Below are 27,566 nucleotides of genomic sequence, written 5' to 3'. Positions count from 1 at the left end.
GAAGGAGGAGTGTCAGAAAGAACTGCAGCTTTTTAAAGAGACAGTGGGCCAGTTTCAAGATTGCAATGAATTTATTACAATATATTTAACAAAGGAGACAATTTTCCTTATGGATTTTTAGTATTTGAGGTACCGAAATTATTCAAGGAATTGTTTCAGCCCTATTTTCTGAAAGTATCATGCACAGTGAGGCCTTAAAAATGTTAGACTGGTAATAACTAGCTGCTTGTCCTACGTTATTTTCTCTTTTGCTCCTTTTCTTGGATTCATAGTGGTAATCCAAGGAAAGGGGAGAAATCCCAGAATGTGCTGTAAACGATAATATTTTTGAGCAAAATTGCACAGGAAGGTAATGATCATATTTTTTTGTTAATTATATCACCATGCTAATTGAAAACCATTAACACAAGTAATAACACACATCATGTTTCTGAGGCTCAGGTTTTGATACATGTATGCTGTTGTTGGAGTACAAAGTATAGATTACAGTTGATGGAAAAAGTTTACAGAGGTGGAAAATAAGTGGTTATTTTAATTGCTAAAGTTGGTTAAAGGCTGGCTGTGTTGGTTACATGACTAATATCAGTGGAAGTCATTGTTATATTTAAAAAGACACAAAACCTTATACAAAAACGATAGCTGCAAGATAATCAGGTTATATTGGGAGTCTGTAATGAATGACAACATGAGTAAATTCAGTTTTGATAGAGTGAGCTCTAGTTCTTGTTATGGTCTGTGCCATTGTGCAAAGAAAGAATGTGGCAGCAGTCCTTCCAGTCATTCTCTGAAACTATTCATGTAGCTCCTCCCTCCTACAGCTGCCAAGCGTAGTTCACTTTTCACATACTAAGGAGCTTCTGAGGAAGGTAAGTTTTTTGTTATATTAAATTTGTACGGTGAAATGCTTTATGGCTTTAAATGTCCCTTTTAATTTTTAGAACAGAAAGTTTAAAAAAAGATTCATTTGCAAAAGAAGCAATAGTTGAACTTTTGTAGACATTCAAATATAAAAAAGTGCTACCTGTTCCACTCCATCACTATCAAAAGAAAACTATGCAACATCACACATTACAAATCTGATATTTCAAAAGCATTGCTCTAATTAAACCTATAATAACTTAGACTGTATGAAAGTAATAAGTTGTTCAGACAGTGCATCTCTTGTTAACAGTTAGTAGTTATTAAAGCTGTCAGTTCTGATGGTGTTTTACTCTGAACAGCCAATTGTTAGTTGTGCTGTTATTCACCAACTTGCTGTTATTCACCAACTTGCTTGTTGTACAAACAAGTATTGATGCCATTGTTCTTCCTGCTCACAAAAACAATTTCAGCTATTGAGCACAAAGTTTTCTACAAAAGACCAAAAAAGTGCTGATTAACTGGGATTAACCATAGCTGTAACCTTTCTATAACTGTGGAAAGGTTACAAAATAGTACTTCAAGACATTTAAATTGTTTTTGATTTCTTATCTTTGAAGTCTAGAAAACTTACAAAACAGTAGCTACACTAACAGTGGAGAGTGGCATCTCCAATGTGGCTTAAGAGGTAATGAACAAACCTTTAGAGCCGAAGATGAATATTCTGATCTCTCCGGGAAGTCTTACAATTAAAACAAGGAAATGACTGCTATTTTTAAAACTGGATGCCATTTTTAACAACCAGGCCTTCACACTTCAGGAACTGGACGTGCCACATTCCTTTTTATAATAAATGTAGTGCTTCTATTTTTTAATATGCTATGCAGGATTGTTTACAACTTGCATCACACCACTGCACATGTAAGCTTAGACATGATGCTCTGGAAGATCATAGCATCACTGCAGCTAAATAGCATTAGTTCCACCTTTTGAAAAATTACTTTTACCCATTTTTAAAATAAGGGTAATTTGCAGAACTTATAAAAGTTTACTCACTTACAATACAAATGGAGATGCATCCCCTGGTGCATCACATCCAGTGTGTTTACAACACTTAATATAAATAAGGAAGCAAATGTTTAATCAAACTTGATGAGTGTATTACTGTGGATGTTTTTAAAGATGATTTTGGCAAATAAATTGTTTAATTTTTAATGTTCCTGTGCAAAATTAACAGGGCAAGAATCAGCTGGAACTGACATTTTTTTCAGGCTGCATGCAGTTCCTTTACTTTGGAAGTCTGAAGTCAGAATTTGGACATTAGTATGATGTAACTGATCCTAGCTGCTCAGCTGAGTCTCTGGTTCCCGAGCTACTTGTGGCTGTTCTGAGCTGACTGTTCCAAGGACTCTCCACAAGAGTTGTCAAAATAATTGAAACTTTGATTTAGTCAAAAAGGCTAAAAAAGGAGGTCTTTCTGCATGGAGAATCTAACTTCACCTCACAGTCCAGAAGCATAATTATTACATTCAATATTAATATTTACATTATTATAACCCAAGGTTCTTAAAATAATTGTTGTAGATTGGCTTATGTTTCAATGTTATGACATAATTTATGTGGAAGGTCCAGCCACCTGAGTCAAACTGAAGTGGATAACTTCACGCAGGACGGTGCATTGGGTGACTGCAGAGACCATGATCGACTTAGGTTTTCTGACAGACGAAGAGAAGAAGACCATTATGTCTGTGCTGAAAAGAGATGCCGAGCTGAAAAAGGCTGAGGAGAAACGGGTCCAGTGAGTATCAAAATCTGATTATTTAGTTCAGTTCATCAACATACCTTAAATACAGCAGACAAAAGTTCCTGCTCATCATAATTGACTTAATATGTGTGTAGCCCAGTTTGAACTGTCCTATGTAGTACAAACAAACTGAAGCATTGAACTAACTCATGGTAATATCATTTAAATTTTAAAAAACAATGTATAATTTGAAGAAAAAAGAGAATAACTATGCAAGATAAATATAATAAATCTGTTCTTTAAAGAGAGAAAAACTTTTTTGTCACTTTAACTTCAACTTCCCTGCATCCAGGTTTTTTTTATATTTCAACCCAACATCTTGGTTAACTCTCATGTCAACCTCATCGCTATTATAATATTTGTAAATAATAGCACTTCTAGCATCTGAACATGTGGGTGTATCAGAGGTCAATTGTAACTTTCAGCATGATCATCTTGCAAGCTGCTCTGTAAAATCTAGCAGAAGATTCCTGATGGAAGACACTTCCAAGTATTTGCATCAGAGATGGTAAAACATTTCATGCACTATGTGGTTCAAAATAGGACCATACAGTTACTGCCAGCTTTTTCAACCTGAGAAGCAAAAAGCCTCCTGTAACTGTACTGCAGCTCAATTGTCAATGATTACCTCCCTGACACTTTCAAGCTGGTTAGTTGATTCAATTCCTTTTCAAACTTTTCTATTACATACAAAGTTAATCCACTTCATTAACTTTGTATGTAGTTAATGAAGTGGCTGTTTTTCCAACCAATGTCCTATAATTCATCCACTGACTATGGCTACATTCATAAGTTATTTTCCTAAAATTATTCACAATTTTATTTTTTTATATAATGAGTTGCAATAGTCTAAAAGTATAGTGCAAATTTCTCAAAGTCTTTAAGACAGAAGCTAGATTTAACCTTTGCTGGAAGGTGCAGATGGAAAAAGTTTGATTTGTCAACAGAGCTCACCTGTTTATCCAATTTAAGGCAAGTGTCAAAAATGACACCAAGATTCCTAACAGAAGAGGGAACCAACAATTTATCAGGTTTACTGATAAGGCTCTTTTGTCCAACAGAATTGTTTGAATTTTATTTTGATTTAAATGAAGAAAATTTTGGTTCATCCATTGGCTAACTTCTGTTAAGCAGTTTGTTAAAGACTGCAAGGAATCATCCTTGTGGAGTTTATATATTTGCACATCAGCAAAGCACTGAAAAGAGATATTACATTTCTTAAAAATATGTCCAAGAGGCAGGAAATACAAATAAATAAAATAGGGCCTTAATTTGTACCTTGAGGTGCTCCATAATTTAGGGGTGCTACCACAGAGGAACAGTGATCAAGATGAACAGAAAAACTTCCATCCATCCATTTTCTTTTCACCCTTATTCCTGGTGGAGTCAGGAGGGGTACTGGTGCCTATCACCAGCGAACGTTTCGGCCGAGATCAGGACAGATCGCCAACCTGTCACAGGACAACACAGAAACAGACAGGACAAACAACCACACACACACACCTGTGGAGAAATTAGAGAGACCACTTAACCTGACAGTCATGTTTTTGGACTGAGAGAACCCAGGCATGCACAAGGAGAACATGTAAACACCATGCAGAAAAACCCCTGGCTGGGAATTGAACCCAGGATCTTCTTGCTGTATGGCAACAGTGCTATGAACGCACCACTGTACAGAAAAACGTCTGTCTTTCAAATACGATGAGAACCAGTTTTAAGACCAACACAGTGCTTCAATCGAAATAACAGGATGTTGTGGTCAATGGTATCAAACGCTGGACTTAAATCTAATAATAAGACGACAATGTCCCCTGAATCAACCATTAGAAGGAGAATATTAAATATGCTAAGCAAAGTGGTTTCTGTACTATGTACACATTTAAAAGGATTGGAATTTCTCAAATCTAGAAAATACTTTTTGGTTTTCTTAGGATTCAGTTTAAACGTAACTGTTTTTATTTATTTATTTTTAGAATACACGAAAGGTGCTGATGTGGGTAATGAGAAAATTTTGGACACCATCTCATTTCACCTTGTCTGTACTTAGGAACCTACAGAGGACTGTTGCAGATAAAATTCAGCTAAAATACCTTACTGGAGAATGGTTCTATGAGACCAAGCAGCTTCGTCATCAAGAGTGTGTCCATGCCCCCGAGGTCATCAGGGCCTCCATGAGACACACGTCTAAGACACTGACTATAGGTGAGTCTTAAACTGCTTTTGTTTTGGCAATATGGTTGCATTTATTCAAATTCAGTTTATCTATGTTGTGGCAATTCACAAAAAAAAAGTTGTCTCGAGTCATTTTCATAAAAGAAAATCCAATTAATATACAGACATATTAGGGTTTAGTGAATGCCTAATATATTAATATTTTACATGAATGAATCCAATTAATTCATGCAAGCAGATTCAAATTCAATTGGATCTTACTTGCAAAGATGAGTTTCTCAAAGGTCTTAGTTTGTTTTACACAGTGTGATGTGAAACTGCCATTGTCATTTTCGTAAGTAGACCAACACACTTTCCATCACATTTCACCTCCTTACCCAATCATTTCTGCAAGACTGACTGGATATATTTAGCTGTGTTTCTTTAGAAAATGTTGAGATGATATATGGTGCTAAATACATACCATGAATAAATTGCAATGAACTGAATTGAACATCGAGGTGAACCAATACCATAAATTAAACAAATAGCAAAGGTGTACATTGTTGTGGATTTGCTTTCATAAATGCCTAAATATTACACTGTGTGTGTCATAATAATTGAGAAACTTTTTAACTCAAGCTGTGCATTTGTAGATGAGATCTCTCACATAATGTCTGAAAAGTCCAGTTTTGTAACCAGTGAAAAAAGAGAAGCGTTTGACCTGCCTGCTCTCTGCAGTGAAGAACCCAAGCTGGAGCTCAACACTGATGGGTGAGCAACAACTTGCATCAAATGTATAGTTTTAAGACACACCAACAGTTATTCCTCTAGATATAAATTCCTCCCATCACGTAGGAGGAATTCCGATATGATTAAGTCTCAAGCATGTTTGTTTGAAATCTTGGCATTGTTTTCATTCCAATATCTACATTATAAATGTTATCTCTGAAGTATGTTTTTTCCTTTTTTTTCTAACACCCTTTATCATTGTGTTCAGTGACGTGTTGGAGATGTTAATCAGCCATGTGCTTACTTAAAACTTGAAACTTATTGTCCTAAAACAAAATTAAAGTCATGTAAATACCCAAGAAAGCCCTTTACAATAATGATTTTTAGGTTTTCTCTTCACGCCCCTTAAAAAAGGGGTGTGTAGGGAATCGCACCGACAGGGTTGATTTTTCAAAATAAAATACAATTTAATGTTTTGTGACAATTAAATTAATTTCAAATAAGTCTGAAAATGTACAATATATATGCATATTTTATATGATTTACAATATTTTAACATAAAAAAGGAAAAAAAAATATGGGCTCTAATGAATAGGGCATATTATCTAGACTCGATCTAGAATTTTTTTCAATATCAGACTGTTACAGTTATTAATAACAGATCGGTGAGTCTCTAAAAATGACAAGACAAAATAAGACTTTGTAGTGGCCTAGTTTATGTCCTGACCTGAATCCTATTGAGATGCTATTGCATTTAATGCTGAATTACAAAAATTATACAAGGATTTAAATTGGTTTGATGGCCTGCTGCTGAAAATGTGCTATATAAATTACCTAACCTTGCCTTACCCCTGAAATACTTAAATGTGAAAAATCATGCAAAAGAAAGGAAATAAGGAAGTGGGCAAAAGTTTTTCACCCCACTTTGTACATGCGTGCGTGTGCGCGCCCGCATGCGTGAATTTGTGCGGGTGCACTTGTGCATGGGTGTGTGTACATGAGGAGCAGAGGTGAGGGGTAAGGGCCAGATGGGAGCTGTTTCATAAGGAGATCCTCTCCAATGCAGCACCTTCCATTGAAAAGACTGACCTCTGTTAATGGGTCCTCTTTATTATCATTACGTCACATAATCATACAGTGTAACTTCTTCTTTCTAACACTTAAAATGGGTTAATTGTTGTTCATGTACCAGCCTCCTGTAGTAATGGATGGAGGCCCAGCATGCTATGATCAGCATGCTTGCTTGATTGTGATTTGACTTAAGGGGTAAATTAACATAGCTCAGGGATGAATGGCTCCAACAGTTCTTCATAATCTTCTTAGAACTATCACATGATGGTATTTTTCACGACTGAAAAAGAAAGATCTCAAGCTCCTTTCAGGTATGCACAGCTTTTCTGTTAAGCTCATACCAGCTAAATAAGTATTGGCCTGTACTAGCAATACAGTAATACTTATAGTACAGAAAAAGGAAAAACATACTTTTAAAACACTGAAACAAATTTACTTGCACAGTAGCAAACTATAAATATTCTGGATGCGAATGTGTGCTTGAACTATTGAATGAATTTACTACAAAGTACTTGGGTGTTCTCTCGAGTAGATAAAGAACTACAGAAGTACTGGCCAGTTTAACCACAAGACATATAGTCAGAGAAACAAAACTGCATTATTCTTGAGTTCTTGCAGCTTGTCCTTGACAAATCTGAATAGGATATTTTATTTGTGTGGTGACAGTTGTGATCTACAAATGGTGCCAGAAGGAAGATTTACAAGAAATTCTCTTGAATTCTTCTGAAGTATGAAATATCCTATTAACTTTGTTCTTGTGAACTCCATAAAACGAAGAGGAAGCTCAGTGTAGGGTCTTCGGGTCAGATTCTCTAGTCTCTGGTACTGAAGTGATGAAAGAGCTCCTAGGTGGCAAGGCTCCAGGGGTGAATGTCCCTTGCAGAGTCTTTGGTGGGTAGGAGGGTACCAGACGCACATTGGTGCATCTGCATCAACACAATTTCCCGCTCCAATTTTTCCCTCATTTGTGGACAAGACAAATTACTTCGACGTCTTCACTTGGGGCAGAAACTTATTCCCAACCTGTAGAAAATATTCTACCCTTGTCAGAACGACATACGCATATCACTCTATCAGTTCAATTTGCTACTAATAACAAATACACTTTTTTAACAATGTTCATGACAATCTAACTTCTGCGTCATGTTGCTGATTAAACAAAAGCAAGTTGTAACCACAGCACATACTTGTCAGACAGACACAACTGTCAGTTTGTGCAATGCATATGTTAATCTGACAGGGTATGCTGATCTGACAGAACATGGTCATCTACATTCCTACCCCCATCTATGGTCAAGAACTCAGTGTAGTGACCAAAAGAATGAGATTGCATATACAGGCGATATATAGGGTGCGGAGCTTGGTTATCAGAGAGCATCTGCTCCTCAACATCCCCAAATCACCTCAATCAGTTGATTGAGGTGATTTGGGCATTTTGTTAGGATGAGATCAACAAAATGCCTGGTGAGATATTCCAGGCATGTCGCCTGGAGAAGACGAAAAGACATTCTGAAGGGAGATGGATGGATGGATGGACGGACGGACGGACGGACGGAATAGATGGATGGATGGACGGATGGATGGATGGATGGATGGATGGATGGATGAATGGATGGAGCTATCACAAAAGATTAACACTTTTCTTGTGTTCTTCTGGACAGGCATGAAATTGATCATTTCTATAAAACCTTAAGTGATGCTCCAACAGTTGTGTCATCAGCACGAATGAAAGTAGGTACACAGTGTCGGAGTAGGAAAAAAAAAAAATCAATGTTACGTAATGTTGCTTAGTGTTGTTGAAGTTAAGTTTGTCATTTTTTTTCTCTTTTAAAGGTGAGAAGGAATCCATTTAATAGTGAACAGATTTTTGAGGAAAACAAAATCCAGTTATTGGATGAAGCAACAGCTCTGACCTTGTCCCAAAACCAGAGTGAGTTATTTTATGAAAATTACAATGCTTTTTTTCTAATGCCTGTCTTGTTTTCTCTATCTTGCTAAAGGGTGTTAACCAATGGAGGTTTACTATGTTTGAGCCTTAGCATAATATTTCAATCCTACATAGATTTAATAAAGTCCACATTAAATTCACCTTTCTGGACATAACTCTTTTTGAAATATTTGACGTTTTATAAACACTCCACTGGTTCATATTGTGTCATCACATCAGAAGTCTATTTTATATTTTATATTTTTGATGTGTGCTTATTTGTTTTTACTTCTTGCAGAGACCATATTTTCACCTGAAAACTGCATTTCCAATGTAATTAACTCTAAGATAAATAGAGTTGACAGAGCAATTACTCTGAGTATTTCCATTCTAGTTCTGAAGAGTCCAAATAATCAAGTCAGCATGAGAACACAGTCTGTTTTTTGTAATGGAGATGGGTCAAGTGGAAGATGTATTGGTTCTCATGACCAACAGGTGCAATCTGGGAACATGTTGTCTGCCACTAACACAGAGTCCGTAATGCATCACCTAAGCCCACAAAGTCAAATTAACCTGGCCACCAAAAATGGTCAGAGAGCAGCAAGTTTGATTTAAGCTCTGTTCCTGAGAGTGTTTTGGAAAGGAAGGATGGGGAATATTGTAAATAAAAAAAACCTATTAACTATTAAACACCCTGCAGCAAAATGTCCAAATTACCTTAAGTGCCATACTGATAGTTGCACATGCAGCTTTTTGCTCCAACAAAGCCAAGTAGATTTACAGGAGGGAGAACTCAAAGGCACATCTAAGCTCAATCTTCTGGAGCATGAAGCTGATCAACACCCAGTCTTGAACTTGATTACTAGTGATTTTTTTTGTTTCAAACTAGTCATCTTCACATATTGATTACATGTGTGCCCTTAAACACTTGTATTTAGATAATCCTGTGTGATCCGGTTTTATGTTCTCTCTACGACTGTGCTTTGTAGAAATTTTTATTCAAAATTTTAGTTTGGTCTTCAAGTCAGTTACTTTGCATTTTTGTGCAATGTTAAAAATGTTTCTATTGATTTATTACATTGTAGAAATACTTTGAAGTGTATGGGATGCCATTTGTAAAGTTATACCGTCAAAAATTAATAGTGACTATTTGAGATATTTAGCTAGCTATAAAATTGAAAAAATAGGGTATAGGTGTTCATAGATATTTTCATCATGTTTCTCATTTATTTACAAATGTAATGGTTTAAAAAAATATATTTAATTGCCACTAAATACTTAGTTTACAAACTAACTGTTTAGCTACAAAAGAAAATATTTAGTAAGTAAACAAAATTAGCTTCAAATTAAGTGCTTATCTTGATAATTGAAAATTTTGTTTAAAACTGACATCTGTAAATTAATGAATAATAAGGGGAAAGTCTGACTTTCTGATTTTTTTTCCCCTAGACTAAATACTTCAAATTTTTGCTTTCAATTTTTGGGTGTGTAACTTTACAAATGCTACCAAAATTATCTAAAGTTTCAACAAAATGCTTTACCCTGTGGCTCAGGGTAAAGCACAGCCCATGGATAGACCTAATGAAGTGAAAGCTACTGAAACTAGAAAGACAAAAAATTAAAAAAGAAACCGGAAAACACCATAAGAAGCTGAACTAAAGGAAAACAGGAATGAGATCTAACCAAAATAACAAAGTAACAAACTCAGATGACCAAGAAGAGCTGGACTAAAGCGAACTAGAACATAACTGATTAAACTCAGAAAGAATAGAAACACACAAATAAACAAAACCCAACCCAAGAACCCAGAATCATGATATCAGTCAAATGATCCAAGTCTATTTGTCAGTTACACACTCAGACCAAATAGGATGCAATATTAACTATTGTTTAGAAATCAAATCTTAAATCCTCTTTTTTTTTTTTTTCTTTTTTTTTGCAGTTGTATCGGAGCAATCCGATCCGGAGCCACTAGTTCTGGATAGTACACTAGTGGCTCACGTGCAGCCCACGTATGTTTTGGCTGCACATGACCCAGATAAGCATGTTCAGGGGCACATAAAGTCTGAAGAGGATTGTCACTGCAGTTCTGAAGCCAGGCACAACATTTACTCTCTTGAAACGTCCTCACAAAGTAAGCCATTGCTGTACAACAATTCAAAAGTAGCATCAAAAGATAGCATCAAAACTTAATTGTTACGGCCCGGCTCAGGAAGCCGCAACAAAAATTAGGGGGACATGGCAACCAGCGATGTTAAGCCCATAAAAGGCGTTTACTTTTAAAAGAATTGATTTGTCTAGGAGACATCAGTCCAGGCCCCTTCAGCCTGGTCTCAGCCTGGATCTCCGGGTCGTGTGCGCGTGGTGGCTTCTGCAGTCACACCCATGAATGGAACGGCACTCCTTATATACCATCCAGGTGATGGAAGCGCCTCCCACATTGAGGACCTTAATTGATAGTAAATCACATGACACGCACAGGACTGTGACAACAGGGCCGTCACATAATTATCATCAAAGTTTTTCAAGAAGAAGAAAACAACCAAATGCAAAGGGAGGAGCAGGGGATTTTTACTCTGAGAGGCTACAAAGAAATATGCAACAAATTTGCTTAAGATAAAAGTTTTAATATAGACAAAGAAAATAATGATTTGGCCACATTTTTCAATGAGACCAAATCAATAAAATGTGTAACACAGAACAACACTTAATTTAAAGAAACTACAACCTCCTTAAATCCATGTCAGCTGAGGAATTGTTTTCTCAGCTGAAACATGTGGCCGTACATAAAAATGAACTTTTCTGGTTTTTGTCAAAAAGAAAAATTACTTCAGCCATTATTTCAGGAAAGTGACAATAGCGATTTTCAGTCTAACATACAGTCCAGTTCTAACCACAGATGGCACTTCAATCAATAAGGGCGTTATCTCCCCAAGGCAGTCATGTGGAACATATGGGGGCATGGCTGAAAATCTCAGGGGACTTGGAGGGTTTTGGACTTCCCCAATCTAGGAAAAGTGTAGAATGGTTCCCCCCAAATAAATCATCAAAGAAACCTTTCTATTTATTTTTTTTAATTTTTTTTTCTCCGAAGAGTTTTTGTGGCGCCAGTGGCTCGTATTTTCGACAGTAGGCAGGGCGAGGAAAGGGGGGAAGACATGCGGCAAAGGTCGCTGGGACCAGGAGTCTAACCCGCGATGTCCGCATCGAGGACTGAAGCCTCCAAACGTGGGGCGTGCTAACCCCTGTGCCACCACAGCACGCCCCAGAACCCTTTCTATTTAAACAATATCAATGTGAAAAGGTAAAAGAAACTCAGAACAAAATAAAGCCACCATTCATCTAAGAAAAATTAAGCATAATGTAGGAGGAGCAACAATAGCATTGCGTAACGGCATAGGCTTTTTCAGAACCATCTGAAGGGAAGAGCTAGCTGTAGGTCTGCAGCAAAAGGGGGAAAAAAACCCCTGAGAAAACATGCAAACACCATGCAGATAGGGCCAGGATTAAAACCCAGGTCCTTCTTCCTGCAAGACAACAGTACTACCAAATACTCCACTGTTCAGCCCTCTTAGAAGTCAAAACTGCTTTGATAGACTTAAACTCTATTTTTGTCCAAAGTAGCAAATATCTCCATCATATTTAGTTCTTTAACTCCTGTAAGAGAGAAGAGTTTGAACCTGGAGGGAGAGGCTAAATGTTGAGAATGGCTGATGATTCGGTGTGTGGGAGCTGAGAGCTGAGGGGCAATAGAAGAGAGCAGCTGGCAGTAAAAAAATGCTATCTTTATTTCAACTTTATTCAACATAGAGCCTTTACAATCACAAAATAAAATCTGAACATTTTTCTAGAAAAACCTTTGTGCTTTTGTAAAGGTATGGCAGAGATGAGATCAGTGACAATGAACCAAACTTGCATCTAAATATTTAAATTTTAGTTTGACTTTTATAGGTATCAAACGTTTGTTTACTGAGAAAAACAAGTTTGGTGTGGGTTATGTTAAGAATTAAAGAGGAAGAACTTGATTTAGCTCATTGATTTATTCCTCTGTTTTCCCGGATTCTGGAGTCTAAGCATGCGCAGGGAAAAAGAGCGATCATACGACCTCAGACTTCAGATATCTAGAGTTTTATCCAGAGAATTCAAATACGTAAAAGAATATTACAATAAGCATCTCACCCAGAAATCAAAAGTCCACAAAATGACAAATAGAAAATAACTGCAACGAGTTGAAAAGAAATTAAAAAATGCATTTTTGGGAATCACTCACTCAGCACAAAGAGATTCGAATTCTCTGTTGCAAACGAAAACTTTTATAAGACTGTGTATTTCATACATTTGCATATTAGGAGGTGTGTTTTCCCTTTGTGGGGGCTGTCTTAATGTTAATTTTATTACCTCTGGGGCCTGCTAAAACACCCAGCTCTTCTCGTTCCAGCCTACTGGCCATACGTGATTTATGACGTGCAGCTGGAGCGTTATCTCTGCCTCAAAATGATTCAACAAGAAACTAGTTTGTATTTTTAAACAAACTCGCACAACATCTAATGCTAAATAATAACTATAAGTTTGGATCTAAGAACTAAAGTGTTTTCTGTTTAAAGAAGAACTCTTTTTGAGAATATCAGAAATATTTTTAAAGTAAAATAGTTTTTCCTAAATCTATTGTATTTCAGTAATATAAAATGCATGCAAATAGTGTGATTACAAAGTAACTAATTCAAAACATGTTGTTTAATGATTAAGGAAATCTTTTAAGATATATTTAATTCTAGTATGGATAAAATTTATTTAAAACGTTTTAATGTCCTAGTGAACTTTTGAACCATACCAAAAGAATTTGTTAATTGCCTGGCAGACAGCCTCCCTGTCTGTATAGCAGTTAAGGGAGTTCCACTATAAACCCTCCTTATAGATTTATGTAAATTCAGAGAGTGGCCAGTTGGTTTGGTTTGGATCTTTATCTAAATTTATGTGAACATAGAGTGTACTCTAACTTTCCATGGTATATTTCATATGCATCAAAGTTACCCTGTGTACTATTGTGCTAATTTAAAATTACATTTCAACAGTTACCACTTATCAATCAATAAATCAATCAAATTTTATTTGTATAGCACATTTCAGCAGCAAGGCATTTCAAAGTGCTTTACATCATAAACACAAAGTCATGCATCATGGAATAAACAATACATTGTTACATATTACATTTCAAATACAATTCTAAACAGGTGTGTTTTTAGTTGAGATTTAAAAGAAGTCAGGGTTTCTGCTGTTTTACAGTTTTCTGGAAGTTTGTTTAAATTTTTGGTGCATAGATGCTGAAAGCTGCTTCTTGGTTCTGGTTCTGGGGATGCAGAGCAGAACCAGAACCTGAGATTCTGGAAGGTTGATACAACAACAGCAGATCTTTGATGTATTGTGGTGCTAAACCGTTCAGTGATTTATAAACTAACAACAGTATTTTAAAGTCTATTCTTTGAGCTACAGGGAGCCAGTGGAGGGACTTTAAAACTGCTGTTATGTCTCTATCTTCCTGGTTTTAGTGAGAACAGGAGCAGCAGCTTCTGGATCAGCTGCAGCTGGAGGATTGATTTGTTGGACAGGCCTGTGAAGACGCTGTTGCAATAATCAATGTGACTAAAGATAAACACATGGATGAGTTTCTCTAGATCTGGCTGAGACATTAGTCCTCTAATCCTGGAGATGTTCTTCAGGTGATAAAAGGCCGACTTTGTAATCGTCTTTATGTGGCTCGCAAGGTTCAAGTCTGAGTCCATCACTACTCCCAGGTTTCGGGCTGATCGTTAGGTTTTAGTTGTAATAACTGAAGCTGTGTATTGACTCTAGATCTATAGCTCTAGATATATAGCTCAAGATCGTTCCTCTTTAGGTCCAAAAATAATGACTTCAGTTTTGTTTTTGTTCAGCTGGAGAAAGTTTTGGCACATCCACACATTTATCTGTCCTAAGCATTTATTCAGTGATTGGATGGGGTCAAAGGTCACATCATAATGTAGAGCTGAGTATCATCTGCATAGTTATGGTAGCTAATATTATTTCCTGTTATAACCTGAGCTAGTAGGAGAATATAAATATTGAATAAGAGGGGTCCTAGGATTGAACCTTGGGGTACCCCACATGTGACCTTTGACGTCTTTGATGAGAAGTTTCCCATTGAAACAAAGAAATCCCTGTTCTTTATGTAAGATTCAAACCAGTTGAGCACCGAACTGGAGAGTCCAACCCTTACTAGTCATTTTTGGTTCAGCAGCACATAAAAAACTTTTTAAACCAAATTTTTGTGACATTTCACCGTAACTTTGCCAGCCCAAATTGCTCTTAAGAAATACGTCCCTGTTTATCGTCCCACCAATTATGAAACTTTTATTCCTTGGGTGGGGGTGTAACATTAAATGTCCAAGGAGTCAAGATACAAAAAACTAAGAGGGTATAGACTTATTTCTAAATAAATTCATAGTTTATTTAGAAATAAGTAAATAAGCAGACGAAGCTTGTGGTTTGAAAGGTGGAGGTGAAGAGAGGGGAGCGAGAGATGAAAAGTAAACCAATATCAGGAACGAGATGAAGGAAGAAGTCTCCACAAACAACTGAACAAAGTGCAATAAAACACTAACTCTGATGAAGACATTACAATTATTTTTAAACCAAAATGTCATGTTCCTTGTTTTTCTGTTTATTATTTTTAGTTTTCTGTGTCCTTTAGTCTCCTCATTGTCCTGTCTTCCCCTCAATTACTCTTAGGTGTGTCTCGTCTTTGTGATTACCCTCTATTTAGTCCCTCCTGTGTCCTTTGTTCCTTGTCGTTTATTCACATAAACGTCACCTTGTCCACCTGTTTGACCAGTGCTACCAAAACACCGTTGGACCAGTGTTGAGCCCTGGATTCAGTTCAGTTGTGCTGCCTGGCCGTGGACCTGTTTGGTATTGTGTTTTTTTTATCATTGTGTAACCCAGTGTTAAGAACACAGGTGGAAGTTGGTGATGTTAATTTGATGGGAATTTTTGTGTGTGTTGTTTGTTTCACAAGATTGGAAAGTATAAATAGATTTTGTGTTTTACTTTGCTAAGAAAGATATATCCAAACGTGCTAAAAACATCGTTAAAAACTTTAATGATTGTTTTGCTGATGGATTGGGCAACCAATGGCTGGCGTGGTCTGACATTACATCAGCCAATGGGGTTGATTGTCCCGCCCCTTTCACTACTGCGCTGTGATTCTACTCAGAACGCGTCAGACGCGGCTGAGAACTAACAGCTGATCGTCGTTTTCGTTAAGAGCCTGAGAGAGATGATAAAATCTGGAGAAACGTTTCTTTGAGAGCAGCTGAGACTGGAAAAAAAAAATCCCCGGTAGAGTCAGACACCGTCAGAGCGTTGGCCAGGTTTTTTTTTTTGATTACGGTGCACCTTTGGCCTGGAGTGCCCTCAGACTCCAAGACTCACTTCTGAATTTGGATGGCGAGCCTCGGCCCAGAGAACCCAGTGAGATTTTAGATAGTGACCCGACTGGTCACAATCCTTGAAATACTGAGAGGATCGACTGACACGTTGGAACAGACTGTTATTTATTTTATTTTCTGTTTTTAAAAAAACGCGCGCTATTTTGTTACAATTGTATATGTGGATCCACAATTGTTTTATTATTAAATTTTACTCTTTCTTGTTGACACTTTGTTCACACCTAGGCTCTTTATAATTTAGAGTCTTTTGATAGGCCCAACTTGTTTTTAGATATACTTTTATAGGATTGGTGCTCGTTAGAGAAGTAAATTAAATTGCCTGCCTTTTGCTATTATTAAGTGTATTTAAAGTAACTTGTAGGTTACAATTGTCGTAATTAAATCTTGTTGAAATAGAATTTTAAAGTAGCACAATAGTACATAAGTTAACTTTTAGGTTAAGATAAACTTAGATACAAATCCAAACTAAGACAACTGGTGACTCTCTGAACTTACATAAATTTCTAATCAGAAAGCAGTCTTTACTCCTTAAGGAACATTTCAGACAGGGAGTGTATTGGCTATCAGGGCAATAAATTCTTTACTCAGGGTTGAATAGTTCAGGCAAACATTAAAAACTATAGAAGTCTGTTACAACATATAATCAAACATATTGGTATATTTCTTTAAGCATTAAAAAGCATGTTTTTAATTAGTTAGTTTTAGATCCAATTTATCATCATTATTTAGCATTACATTTTGTGCAAGCTTGGTTAAAAATACAAACTACTTTCTTGTGGAATCATTTGAGGCAGAAAACTAAAACAGACAGAGGTCGTAATTTAGCTCAGGGAGAGTTGCAGGAGACGCCTGGTACGGCAGAGACCCAGTTTGACAATCCATCTGCCTTTGGGGCTCTTTAGCAGGAGGTAATAAAATTAACATTTAAGACAGCCCACACAAAGGAAAAACACACCTCCTAATGCATATATTTAAATGAGGAGAATACACATTCTATAAAATGGTTTGTTTTAGAGCAGAAGTTCGAATCTCTTTGTGCTGAGTGAGAGCTTCCCGGAAGATGCATCTTTTGTCTTTTTACTCAGTTCTTTGTCTCTGTTTTGTCACGTCTTGGACTTTTGATGATCTAGGTGAGGTGCTTATTGTAACATTCTTCTTGCATTGAATTTCTCTGGATAAAACTCTGAATATCTGAAGTCTGACATCGTATGATTGCTCTTTTCTCTCTGCACACGTACACAGACACAAGAACCTAGGACAGAGAATTAATTAAAGAGCTATATCGAGTTATTCCTCTTTTTAATTCTTAACAATCTCTTTTCACCTTATCCTGGGTCTCTAATCGTTTGCCTCACTATCACCATCACACCATTTAATGACACAAATAGATTGATAAACATGTCATGGTCAGCTGAATCAAACGAGAATGTGAAAATTTTCCTTTTTGAATCCAAACAAACTTTATAGAAAATGAAACCGCTTACACAATTGTCAAGAGCCTTAATCCCACAGTACAATTAGCATCATATTGGGCAACGAGGGAAAGCCCACATTCCTTCTTTCCAACAACAAAAAGATGCTGTTGTGGACAGCAAAACTGTCCATAAATTGCAGGAAGCCCCAGAATATTAGCTGGAAACCAAGGGGACCAGAGTTATCTGAGTACGAGTTCTTAGTTTGTATAAACCATAATTTACAGCTCCAGTTCCACAGTTTTCACAGTTTAAAGTGCCATTGACACAAAATACTTACATGCTTATCCTTAGTGGGGTAGCAAAGTGGTTGACTCCAGCGGCCAATGGGAGAGAGGCATTGTACATCCTGAACAGGTCGCCAGTTGAAATGCTTTGTTTTTCTGATCAAACAGCCTCTAATTTCTTTCTTTCTTTTTTTTTTTTTAAATGTTACTAAATGCAAAATCAAATGGTCAAATTTTGTGGTCTGATATTTCAGAGTGCTATGACCAGCAGTACTTCTGGGCAGTTGAGTAGAAGAAAAGTGTTCAGTGAGTGTGAGTGAGCAGATTCTACTGAAATGTTTAATAAAATTTTTTCTTGTTTTTTAGGCTGTGCTGAAAACCCTATTACATCAGCACTGGCACAATTATCCTCAAGAGTCATCTCTTCATCTAAGAGTTTGGAAAATTTCACCTCAGAAAAAAGTAACAGGAAAGAAATATGTTTTTTTGTGTACCATTGTTCTTTGTTGTTGAACAACAACCTGGAATTCAACAAAAGATTTATTTTTTATTGTCTTAGTTTTAGTGCCTAGTTTCTACTAAGGAGTAAAGAGAACCCACAATAATTTCAAGTTTGAAATTGAACTACTTGTGTATTATGATTAAAAAGGTGTTTCCATGACCTGGTCTAAAGTGTCCTTTCAACATGTAGAATACTTTATGTACTGATGAGATGTTATTATTTGCTGAAATTAAAAGTCACCCATGTCTTCTGTTCACTTCCTTCCATCATTAGTTCAGGTTCTTTCCAACTCCACTGCCATGAAAAGCAGTTTTTCTGTGCACAGTCTTCAGCAGCAAAAGGTAAATAACTTAGAAATAGCTTCTGTTTGATAATCAGAGGAATGCAGTTCTTTGTTTTACATGTGGATTAGAGTTGCATTTGCTTGCCCAGAAAAGTTTGGTCTAAATGTTGCATATCTTCATACTAAGTGTCCTGACCCTTGTATTATATTTAATATTTTCCAGTTGTTTCTTTCTACTTGTTGACACTATCAGACAGATTACGACAGCCCATCAAGAAGCACCTGGAGTAGCAGGATAAATGCCAACAGTTCCAATTCAAGTCTGTCCTCAGCAATGGCCTCCATATCATCTGTATGTCTATACATTGCTTACTGAGTTGTCAACACATTATGGGTATTGAGGATGGAATGGGATTTTCAAAACTGTTAAATATTGACAGGAACAAACGCATGGCAAGAGACATCTGTTAAGTGAATTCATCAAAATTTTATATTTCTAGGAAGCCAGTTAAACTGTTAAAAACTGCTGCAAGCTTCCAAAGTTGGCAGAACACCAAAAACTATTGGCACTGTCACCTGAGTTAAAGTAGTCGTAGACTCACTGCATAGCCAGTAGGAGGAGCTGATGGTTGGAGACAGGATTCAGTTTCATTCAGTTAATAACTGGTAACTAGTAGTCTTTCATTGAATGACTACTATGGTTTTTTTGGGGGGTGGGGGGTTCGTGTCAACGACTCTTTAAACCGTACATATTTTGTAAGTGCATTGCCTTATCAAGCCTTGTCCTCTCCACTTTTAACAATGTCTGAAAATGTCTTGTGTACATCTTCCTAAAATAATGGCCTGTCTTTTTTTTTTTTTTTTTTTTTTTTGCCAAAAACATCTTTTGGACATAAAGAGGTGATGATTTATTTATTTTTCTTTTTTTTTTCAAAGTCACTTTTGTCAAAAAATGATTTAGACCATTATTTTAAGGAGCTAACAACATTTGCCTTTTGGAATTGAATGCAGCAGCATAAATAAATTAAATCTTTTTTATGACATTTCATGACTGATCAAGATGAGCAGCAGCATAAGCACCATTGACCCTTTAGACATGGAAGTCCAAGGAAGCATTCAGTTTGCTGTGAACTACATCCAAAAGATTGAAGAATTTCAGGTATTTGTGGTAAAGTGCAGTGGATTGGCTGTGACTGAAACCAAAAAGAATTATGACTTGTAAGTTTTCTCAGTGAAGTTCCATTTTAATGTGAGAATAAAATATGTGACAAAAATCTAAGAGCCTACTCTATCCAGCTCTTTTAGATAATCCTAACCCTTTATTTCTGCCCAAATATTTGCAGGTATGTGAAGTGCTACCTTGTTCCTGATAATACACGATTGGGCAAGAGAAAGACCACAGTTAAAAAGAAGACATTTCATCCAACATACAATGAAGTTCTTAAGGTGAGACACTTGTGCGTTTTGTTCCTACCTTTTAAGTGCTCAAAACACCATTTGTTGTGAACATTTGTTGTGTACTCTCATCACTTATATTGAATTTTTGCCTCAGGTTTTTACAGTGCATCTAGAAAGTATTCACAGGGCTTAACTTTTTCCACATATTGTTATATAACAGTCTTATACCAAATTGTATTCAATTAATGTATTTCTTAAAAAATCTACACAAAAATATTCCATTATGACAATGGGATGACAACTTATGAAAAAAAGTTTGAGATGTTTGCAAAAAAATGTTACTTATTTATTTCTAGCCTTTGCCCTAAAGCTCAAAATAAAGTTGTTTCCACCTATCATCTTTGAGATGTTTGTAGAACTTAGCTGGAGTTCACCTGTGGTAAATTCAATTGACTTGATGGACTTGATTTAGATAGGCACACATTTCAATAAAAGGTCCCACAGCTGATGGTGATTGTCATATCAGAAATAGAGGTGAACTACTTCACCTTACAGAATGATAGAAAAAGTTCTGCTGGTTTGAAGGTTTCAGTGAGTACAGAAGCCTTGATTATTCATAAATGGAACAGGTTTGGAGCCTGTGCGTGTGGTATGGCAGCATGATGATTATTTCCTCGTTTAGTAAGGAAGCTGATTTACTTGGTTGACAACAACTAATACTTGTGTTTTAGTCTTTGGTAGATGCAGCTTTTTAAATTGAATAGTCTCTTGTACAAGTTAACAAATGTGCTGGACTGCTGTGATAGGCAAAACAAACACCTGACAGCCTTTTGTGATATCATTGAGTACTCATAATTACCAGCTGTTATGTAACAATAAATGAATTGCTCAACTTTTTCCATCACACTTGACTTTGTTGTTGTTTTTTCATAGTTTAAAATTAGTCTTGAAGAGTTGAAAAAGCAGATCTTGAACGTCTCAGTGTGGCACAATGACCTTTTTGGGCGGAACGACTTCCTGGGTGATGTAGACTTGGATTTGTCTGAATGGGACATTGACAACACAGAGATAAATGAATATGCATTAAAAGCCAAGGTAACTGCTCCTGTCTTCATGTTGCAGCAATGATTACACCTAACTGACCTGAACTCCATCCTTCAGGTTCCAGCAGAAATATTTGAACAACTTCCTTCAAACCTAAAAGAAAATGGTGGAAAGATGAGAGTGGCCCTGAAATTTGTGTCACAGACAATCAAGGGTGAGAGTTCTAAACTAGCAGATATTTTCTCACTTAAAATTAAGTGAGAAAATGAGCTATTATTCCATCCATAGGTAAGGGAAATAAAAGAGGAGAGGCTGGGGAGCTGCTAATTTGGGTGAAAGACTGCAAGGATCTTTGTCCAGTCATAGGAGTCAACATCAACCCCTTGTTAAAGTGGTACGACATAAATTTCTAAACTGTTTTGCTACCTATTATGAGGATTTATTGTTTTTAATGTCTGAGTAAATCATTACATAACGATGATGGCAGACTGTAGTCATTCCTGTTTGACACACAATAAATCTAAGAAAAGTTATGATGAAAATGAAAAAGTCTATTTTAGATCTTGCTGTACTTGATGTAATCGAAAGTTATTTTTGATTCCATGTCAGTGATTTTCTGTTATTCAAATTTGAAAATGACTCATACTGCTACGGTGCTACTACAGCACTGTTCTTCCAGACACAAGTCGGAAAAACCGACAGAAGACACGGGTCGTAAAAAGAACAGCTAATCCTTTGTTCAACCACACCATGATGTATGACGGTTTCCGGTTGGAGGATCTTGGAGAGGCCTGTGCAGAGATAACAGTATGGAATCATAATCGGCTGCAAAACCACTTCATAGGTGGTGTAAGGCTTGGACCGGGGACAGGTTGTATTTTAATCCACTGTTTCTATACTTACCATTTTAACCCATCCTGATCCTTATTGGGAGATGACACATAAACCATTGCAATATATGTATATGTGTGTGTATGTGTTACATATATATATATATATATATATATTATATATATAAAATTCCCTTCTCACCCACCGCGGGTGGTTCTTATCCTCTGAGCTCGGGTCCTCTACCAGAGGCCTGGGAGCTTGAGGGTTCTGCGCAGTATCTTGGCTGTGCCAAGGACTGCACATTTCTGGACTGAGATGTCTGATGTTGTTCCTGGGATCTGTTGTAGCCACTGCTCCAGTTTGGGGGTTACTGCCCCGAGGGCCCCGATGACCACAGGCACCACTGTGGTCTTCACCTTCCAGGCCCTCTCCAGTTCCTCCTTGAGGCCCTGGTATTTCTCCAGTTTCTCGTGCTCCTTTTTCCTGATGTTGCAATCACTTGGTATTGCTACATCTACCACAACGGCTTTCCTCTGTTGTTTATCCACTACGACAATGTCTGGTTGGTTCGCCATTACCATTTTGTCTGTCTGGATCTGGAAGTCCCATAGGATCTTAGCTCTGGTGTTCTCTACCACCTTTGGGGGTGTTTCCCACTTTGATCTCGGGGTTTCCAGTCCATATTCTGCACAGATGTTTCTGTACACTATGCCTGCCACTTGGTTATGTCGCTCGATGTACGCTTTCCCTGCCAGTATCTTGCACCCTGCTGTGATGCTGGACTATCTCAGGGGCCTCCTTGCACAACCTACACCTTGGGTCTTGTCTGGTGTGGTAGATCTGGGCCTCTATTGCTCTGGTGTTCAGGGCCTGTTCCTGGGCGGCCAGGATGAGGGCCTCTGTGCTGTCCTTGAGTCCAGCTTTTTCCAGCCATTGGTAGGATTTACTGATATCAGCCACTTCGGTTATTTGCTGGTGGTACATCCCATGTAGGGGCTTGTCCTCCCATGATGGTATCTCTGGCACCTCAACCTCCGTTCCCTGTTGTCTGAGACATTCACTGAGCACATTGTCTGTTGAGGCTTTGTCCCTGATGTATTTATGGATCTTAGTTGTTTCGTCCTGGACAGTGGTTCTCACACTCACTAGTCCTCTGCCTCCTTCCTTGCGGCTCATGTACAGTCTCAGGGTGCTGGATTTGGGATGGAACCCTCCATGCATGGTTAGTAGCTTTCTAGTCTTAATATCTGTGGCTTTTATCTCCTCCTTTGGCCAGCTGATTATTCCAGCAGGGTATCTGATTACTGGCAGGGCATAGCTGTTTATCGTACGGATTTTGTTCTTGCCATTGAGCTGGCTTCTCAGGACTTGCCTTATTCGTTGGAGGTATTTAGCTGTGGCTCCTTTCCTTGTGGCCTCATCGAGGTTGCCATTTGCTTGTGGTATACCTAGGTACTTGTAACTGTCCTCTATGTCTGCTATTATTCCTTGTGGGAGTTAGACTCCTTCTGTGTGGATCACCTTCCCCCTCTTTGTGATCAGCCGACCACACTTCTCTAGTCCGAATGACATCCCAATGTCCGTGCTGTAGATCCTGGTGGTGTGGATCAGTGAGTCGATGTCTCGCTCACTCTTGGCATACAGCTTGATGTCATCCATGTAGAGGAGGTGACTGATGTTGGCCCCATTTTTGAGTCGGTATCCGTAGCCAGTCTTGTTGATAATTTGGCTGAGGGGGTTCAGGCCTATGCAGAACAGTAGCGGGGACAGAGCATCTCCTTGGTATATGCCACATTTGATGGACACTTGTGCAAGTGGTTTGCAGTTGGCTTCAAGGGTGCTTTTCCACAGCTTCGAGTTTGCAATGAAGGCTCTCAGAATCCTGTTGATGTTATACATCTCTAGGCATTCAATGATCCAAGTATGCGGCATTGAGTCATAGGCTTTCTTGTAATCGATCCAAGCCATGCACAGGTTGGTGTGTCGGGTTTTGCAGTCTCGGGCAACTATATATATATATATATATATATATATATATATATATATATATATATATATATATATATATATATGCTGACTGGATAGCTCAATACATAAGGCATCAGTTTTAAAAAAAAATAATATATATATATATATATATATATATATATATATATCTCAATGACTTCTCCGGTCAAGTCCCAATAAGCAGCAGGATCTATGCATTTTGTTTTAAACGTTAATTTAGAAATCATCTTCCCCTAACAATTTATTTACAATGGAATTTGTGCATCATCATTACCCTCACACAATTGAGCAATTTGATGTAATTCATGCATGTGGCAGTTTGAGTTCATACACATATTTGTTCAAATGCAGGCAAGTGACACAACACAAGAAAGTTGAAAAATGTTTAACTTTTGTAGCTGTCTGCTGTCATGGAAAAAGTTCACCTTTTGCTGTCTTTCTTTGCTCCCTGTGTGTCCACCCCATAACGTTCCACTGTCCACAGGAGAAAGGCTTGTAGGTCAAAATAGGTCTTTGCAGGCTTACACAATAAAAAAAAGAAAGGCAGCATGATTTTTTATTCTCTCTGTTCTGACCCTTCCTGTAAAGAGCATCAGTGTTATGGCTCCACTCCAGTTTACTCTTCAAGGGAAGACCAAGAGTCCGGTGTAGGATATGAATGATGTTATAATCTGCCTTGATGCCAGGCTAATAAGTAAACTACAATGGATCCAGTGAAAACACCAACAGAAAATGAGGATGACTGAGCATTGACCTGACTTCATCCAAAGTCAGGTCAATGCTGCCAACCCGTTGCTTCTGAGGTCCTTGACATATTTAGTCTTTATCCAGACAGGTCTTCCACAACTGTGGCATTTTCCCCAGCTTCAGGTTATTGTTGAACATGTGTACTTTAACACCAGATAGTTGTTTGCACAATTGATGACATCCAACTGTGCAAGCCTTAGCACCTTGATTTTATGTTTTTTTTTTTTTTTTGCAGCTACTTTCTAACTTCCTGAAAGGGATAGGGAGTGATATTGGAGGGAGCTATGTGAGTCTTCTGAAGCAAATAGAGTGAAGTGTCACTGTCCATATCACAAGTTGTCTGTATACAAGGGGTTTATACACAGACAGAAGATATACCAGGTTGTGATCTGAGCCCCCCAGAGGAGGAAAAGTAGATGTCTCCTTGGTGTCGGTATATAAAAAGTTCAGCATTTTATTGTGTCTGGTGTGGCAGGTCAAATATTGAGTGAATGTGGGAAGAACATGATGGCATCAGGCAGAGGAAGGGCCAGGAATGCTGTGCTTAAATTCTGCTGGTGACGGTTTGAATGACATCACAACTGTACCATTAGAGAGGCAAATAAATGGAATTTCATCACTAGCATATGTGTAAACACTCGGTATACAGCATGGCTTGATTCTGCAGAGTTTTCTTTGGTAGTTAAGTTCTGAGAGTTGCCCCATCTATCATTCTCAAACATGTCCTTACCAATGTTCTTTGAGCTCTAAGCCCTGGTCTATGGTCATAGAAAAAGACAAAAAAGAAACTGTCCATAAAAAGTCAGCGCTATTGTAAGTCTTTGCGGAGTGAAAAATCGAAAGCAGGTGTCTAAAAATATTTTTTGAAGAAAGAAGGGTCATCACTGAGCACAAACTAAGCAGGTTTCCAGCTTAAATGGTGACATTATGAGAGAAAGTGAAGTGTCTGTCTCATCTAATCACTTCTGTTTTTGTCTATTCAGGAAAGAGTTATGGAGTGGAAGTTGCTTGGATGGATTCAACAACAACTGAAGCAAACTTATGGTGCAAGATGCTACAGTCAAATGGAGAATGGGTGGAAGATATTTTGCCTTTGAGAATGTTGGTGATGGCAAAGAGCATGTCGGCCTGATACAATATAATGTGGGGGAGCAGCAGCATAACACTATTATGTATAAGTTATGTGTATATATATATGTTACCTTAGTTACAGAAATGTGAAATAGATGCCACATAATATCTAACTGGTGAATGATAGTTCCTAAGATAAAAGCGTCCAAAAAACACACAACAAAATTATGACCATTATGATACAAACACGATTTGAATATACCGATTAAATGTGTGATTTTTACTTTTCATTATCTGTGATGCAATGAAATTATTTCGTATTCTTTCATTCTGTGTCACTGATGCACTTCAGTGACACAGACTTCTTAATAAATTCATAATTATAATTTTCAGTCACTGTTTACATTCTGATTTATTATCTCTGGCAGAATTATGATGTATGTCTGACATCAACGACTAAAAACCAAATAAAATGTGACACGAAGTTCAAATGGCAAATGCTTTGAAAACCACTGGATATGGAAGTGGCACAAATTGGATTTATGTTTTGGGTTAAAAGATCATAATTGGGCCACTCAGAAAAAAGCAGGGGGAAAAAAGCTGATTTGGGTAGCATTCTCGATGCCATCTTTTCTTTTTAAAGGTTTTATTGGTTCGAGTGATCTGTATTGGAGAGTGGTCAGACAGGAAAGTGGGTAATGAGAGAGGAAAGTGGCAAAGGTCATTAGCCTGAGAACTAAGGCCTCCGTGCATGGACTGCGCTTTACCCCTGTGCCACCGCAGCACATCCCTACTGTCTTTACTATCCTTAAACAGTAAACTGTTGCCCATAAACGTAGTCCGCCACTATTCATGAAATGACGTTGACAGTCTCTAGCGGTAACAATGTATATTTTCTTAGCTTGGTGATTAGTCTATAAAAACCACATCAGAGAAAAAAACTAAACCATGATTAATAGAGGAATATAAAAATTATTTCAGTTTTATCTGCAAAACTGAGTTTCATTAAGTAACGACATGTACGTGTCACTACATGAGCTGATTATGCAGTAGTACTCTGCTTTGTGATGCAACCTAACTCTCTAAGCGGCAATTATCTTAAGAAGATTTTAACTCTGTAAGCTGACCAACAATGAGGTCAGATTATTCAATGAGATTATAAAGTGCACAGAAATAATAGGCAAGGCAGAATGTTATTAATTAGTGCTCATATAAAGTAATATTTTTGCAGTGTTGACTTGAGCAGTTGAATTTTTCTTGCTTTAAAATATGTAAGCAAATATAAATATGGTAAATATATAGTCTCTTTCTTGTGATAACAGCAGTAAAGTCACTTTCTGCTTGACATTGACTCACACTGTCAATCAATCAATCAATGAAATTTTATTTGATTAGCACATTTCAGCAGCAAGGCATTTCAAAGTGCTTTACACCATAAACACAAAAACACAAAGTCATGCATCATAGAATAAACAATACATTGTTTCATATTAAATTTCAGATACAATTCTAAACAGGTGTGTTTTTAGTTGAGATTTAAAGGAAGTCAGGGTTTCTGCTGTTTTACAGTTTTCTGGAAGTTTGTTCAAATTTTTGGTGCATAGATGCTGAAAGCTGCTTCTTGGTTCTGGTTCTGGGGATGCAGAGCAGAACCAGAACCAGAACCAGAACCTGAGAGTCTGGAAGGTTGATACAACAGCAGATCTTTGATGTATTGTGGTGCTAAACCGTTCAGTGATTTATAAACTAACAACAGTATTTTAAAGTCTATTCTTTGAGCTACAGGGAGCCAGTGGAGGGACTTTAAAACTGCTGTTATGTCTCTATCTTCCTGGTTTTAGTGAGAACAGGAGCAGCAGCTTCTGGATCAGCTGCAGCTGGAGGATTGATTTGTTGGACAGGCCTGTGAAGACGCTGTTACAATAATCAATGCGACTAAAGATAAACGCATGGATGA

General features: G+C 37.4%; 1 protein-coding gene across 4 annotated transcripts; it reads left to right on the top strand.

The window, feature by feature from the left end:
- Window positions 1–821: 821 nt before the first annotated feature.
- sytl2a (synaptotagmin-like 2a) lies at window positions 822–26,520 on the top strand. 4 transcript variants are annotated; one of them, XM_055023448.1, is made up of 17 exons: window positions 822–866; window positions 2,485–2,656; window positions 4,710–4,864; window positions 5,470–5,587; window positions 8,278–8,347; window positions 8,450–8,546; window positions 10,486–10,677; window positions 18,093–18,188; window positions 18,502–18,569; window positions 18,765–18,863; window positions 19,572–19,729; window positions 19,855–19,957; window positions 20,843–21,004; window positions 21,071–21,167; window positions 21,242–21,347; window positions 21,619–21,824; window positions 25,522–26,518. In XM_055023448.1, exons 2-17 carry the CDS (start codon window positions 2,556–2,558, stop codon window positions 25,668–25,670), a joined length of 1,977 nt encoding a protein of 658 aa, XP_054879423.1. In that variant the 5' UTR covers window positions 822–866; window positions 2,485–2,555; the 3' UTR covers window positions 25,671–26,518. The 4 variants fall into 4 exon arrangements, with proteins under 4 accessions (XP_054879423.1, XP_054879424.1, XP_054879425.1 ...); XM_055023449.1 differs by having other exon boundaries at window positions 834–866; window positions 2,528–2,656; XM_055023450.1 differs by lacking the exons at window positions 822–866; window positions 20,843–21,004 and having other exon boundaries at window positions 2,444–2,656; window positions 25,522–26,520.
- The last annotated feature ends 1,046 nt before the right edge of the window (window positions 26,521–27,566 follow it).

This window comes from Poeciliopsis prolifica, unplaced genomic scaffold, assembly GCF_027474105.1.
Source record: "Poeciliopsis prolifica strain line A6 unplaced genomic scaffold, Auburn_PproV2 SCAFFOLD101, whole genome shotgun sequence".
NCBI lineage: Eukaryota > Metazoa > Chordata > Actinopteri > Cyprinodontiformes > Poeciliidae > Poeciliopsis > Poeciliopsis prolifica.
This window is presented reverse-complemented; position numbering and strand designations above follow the sequence as displayed.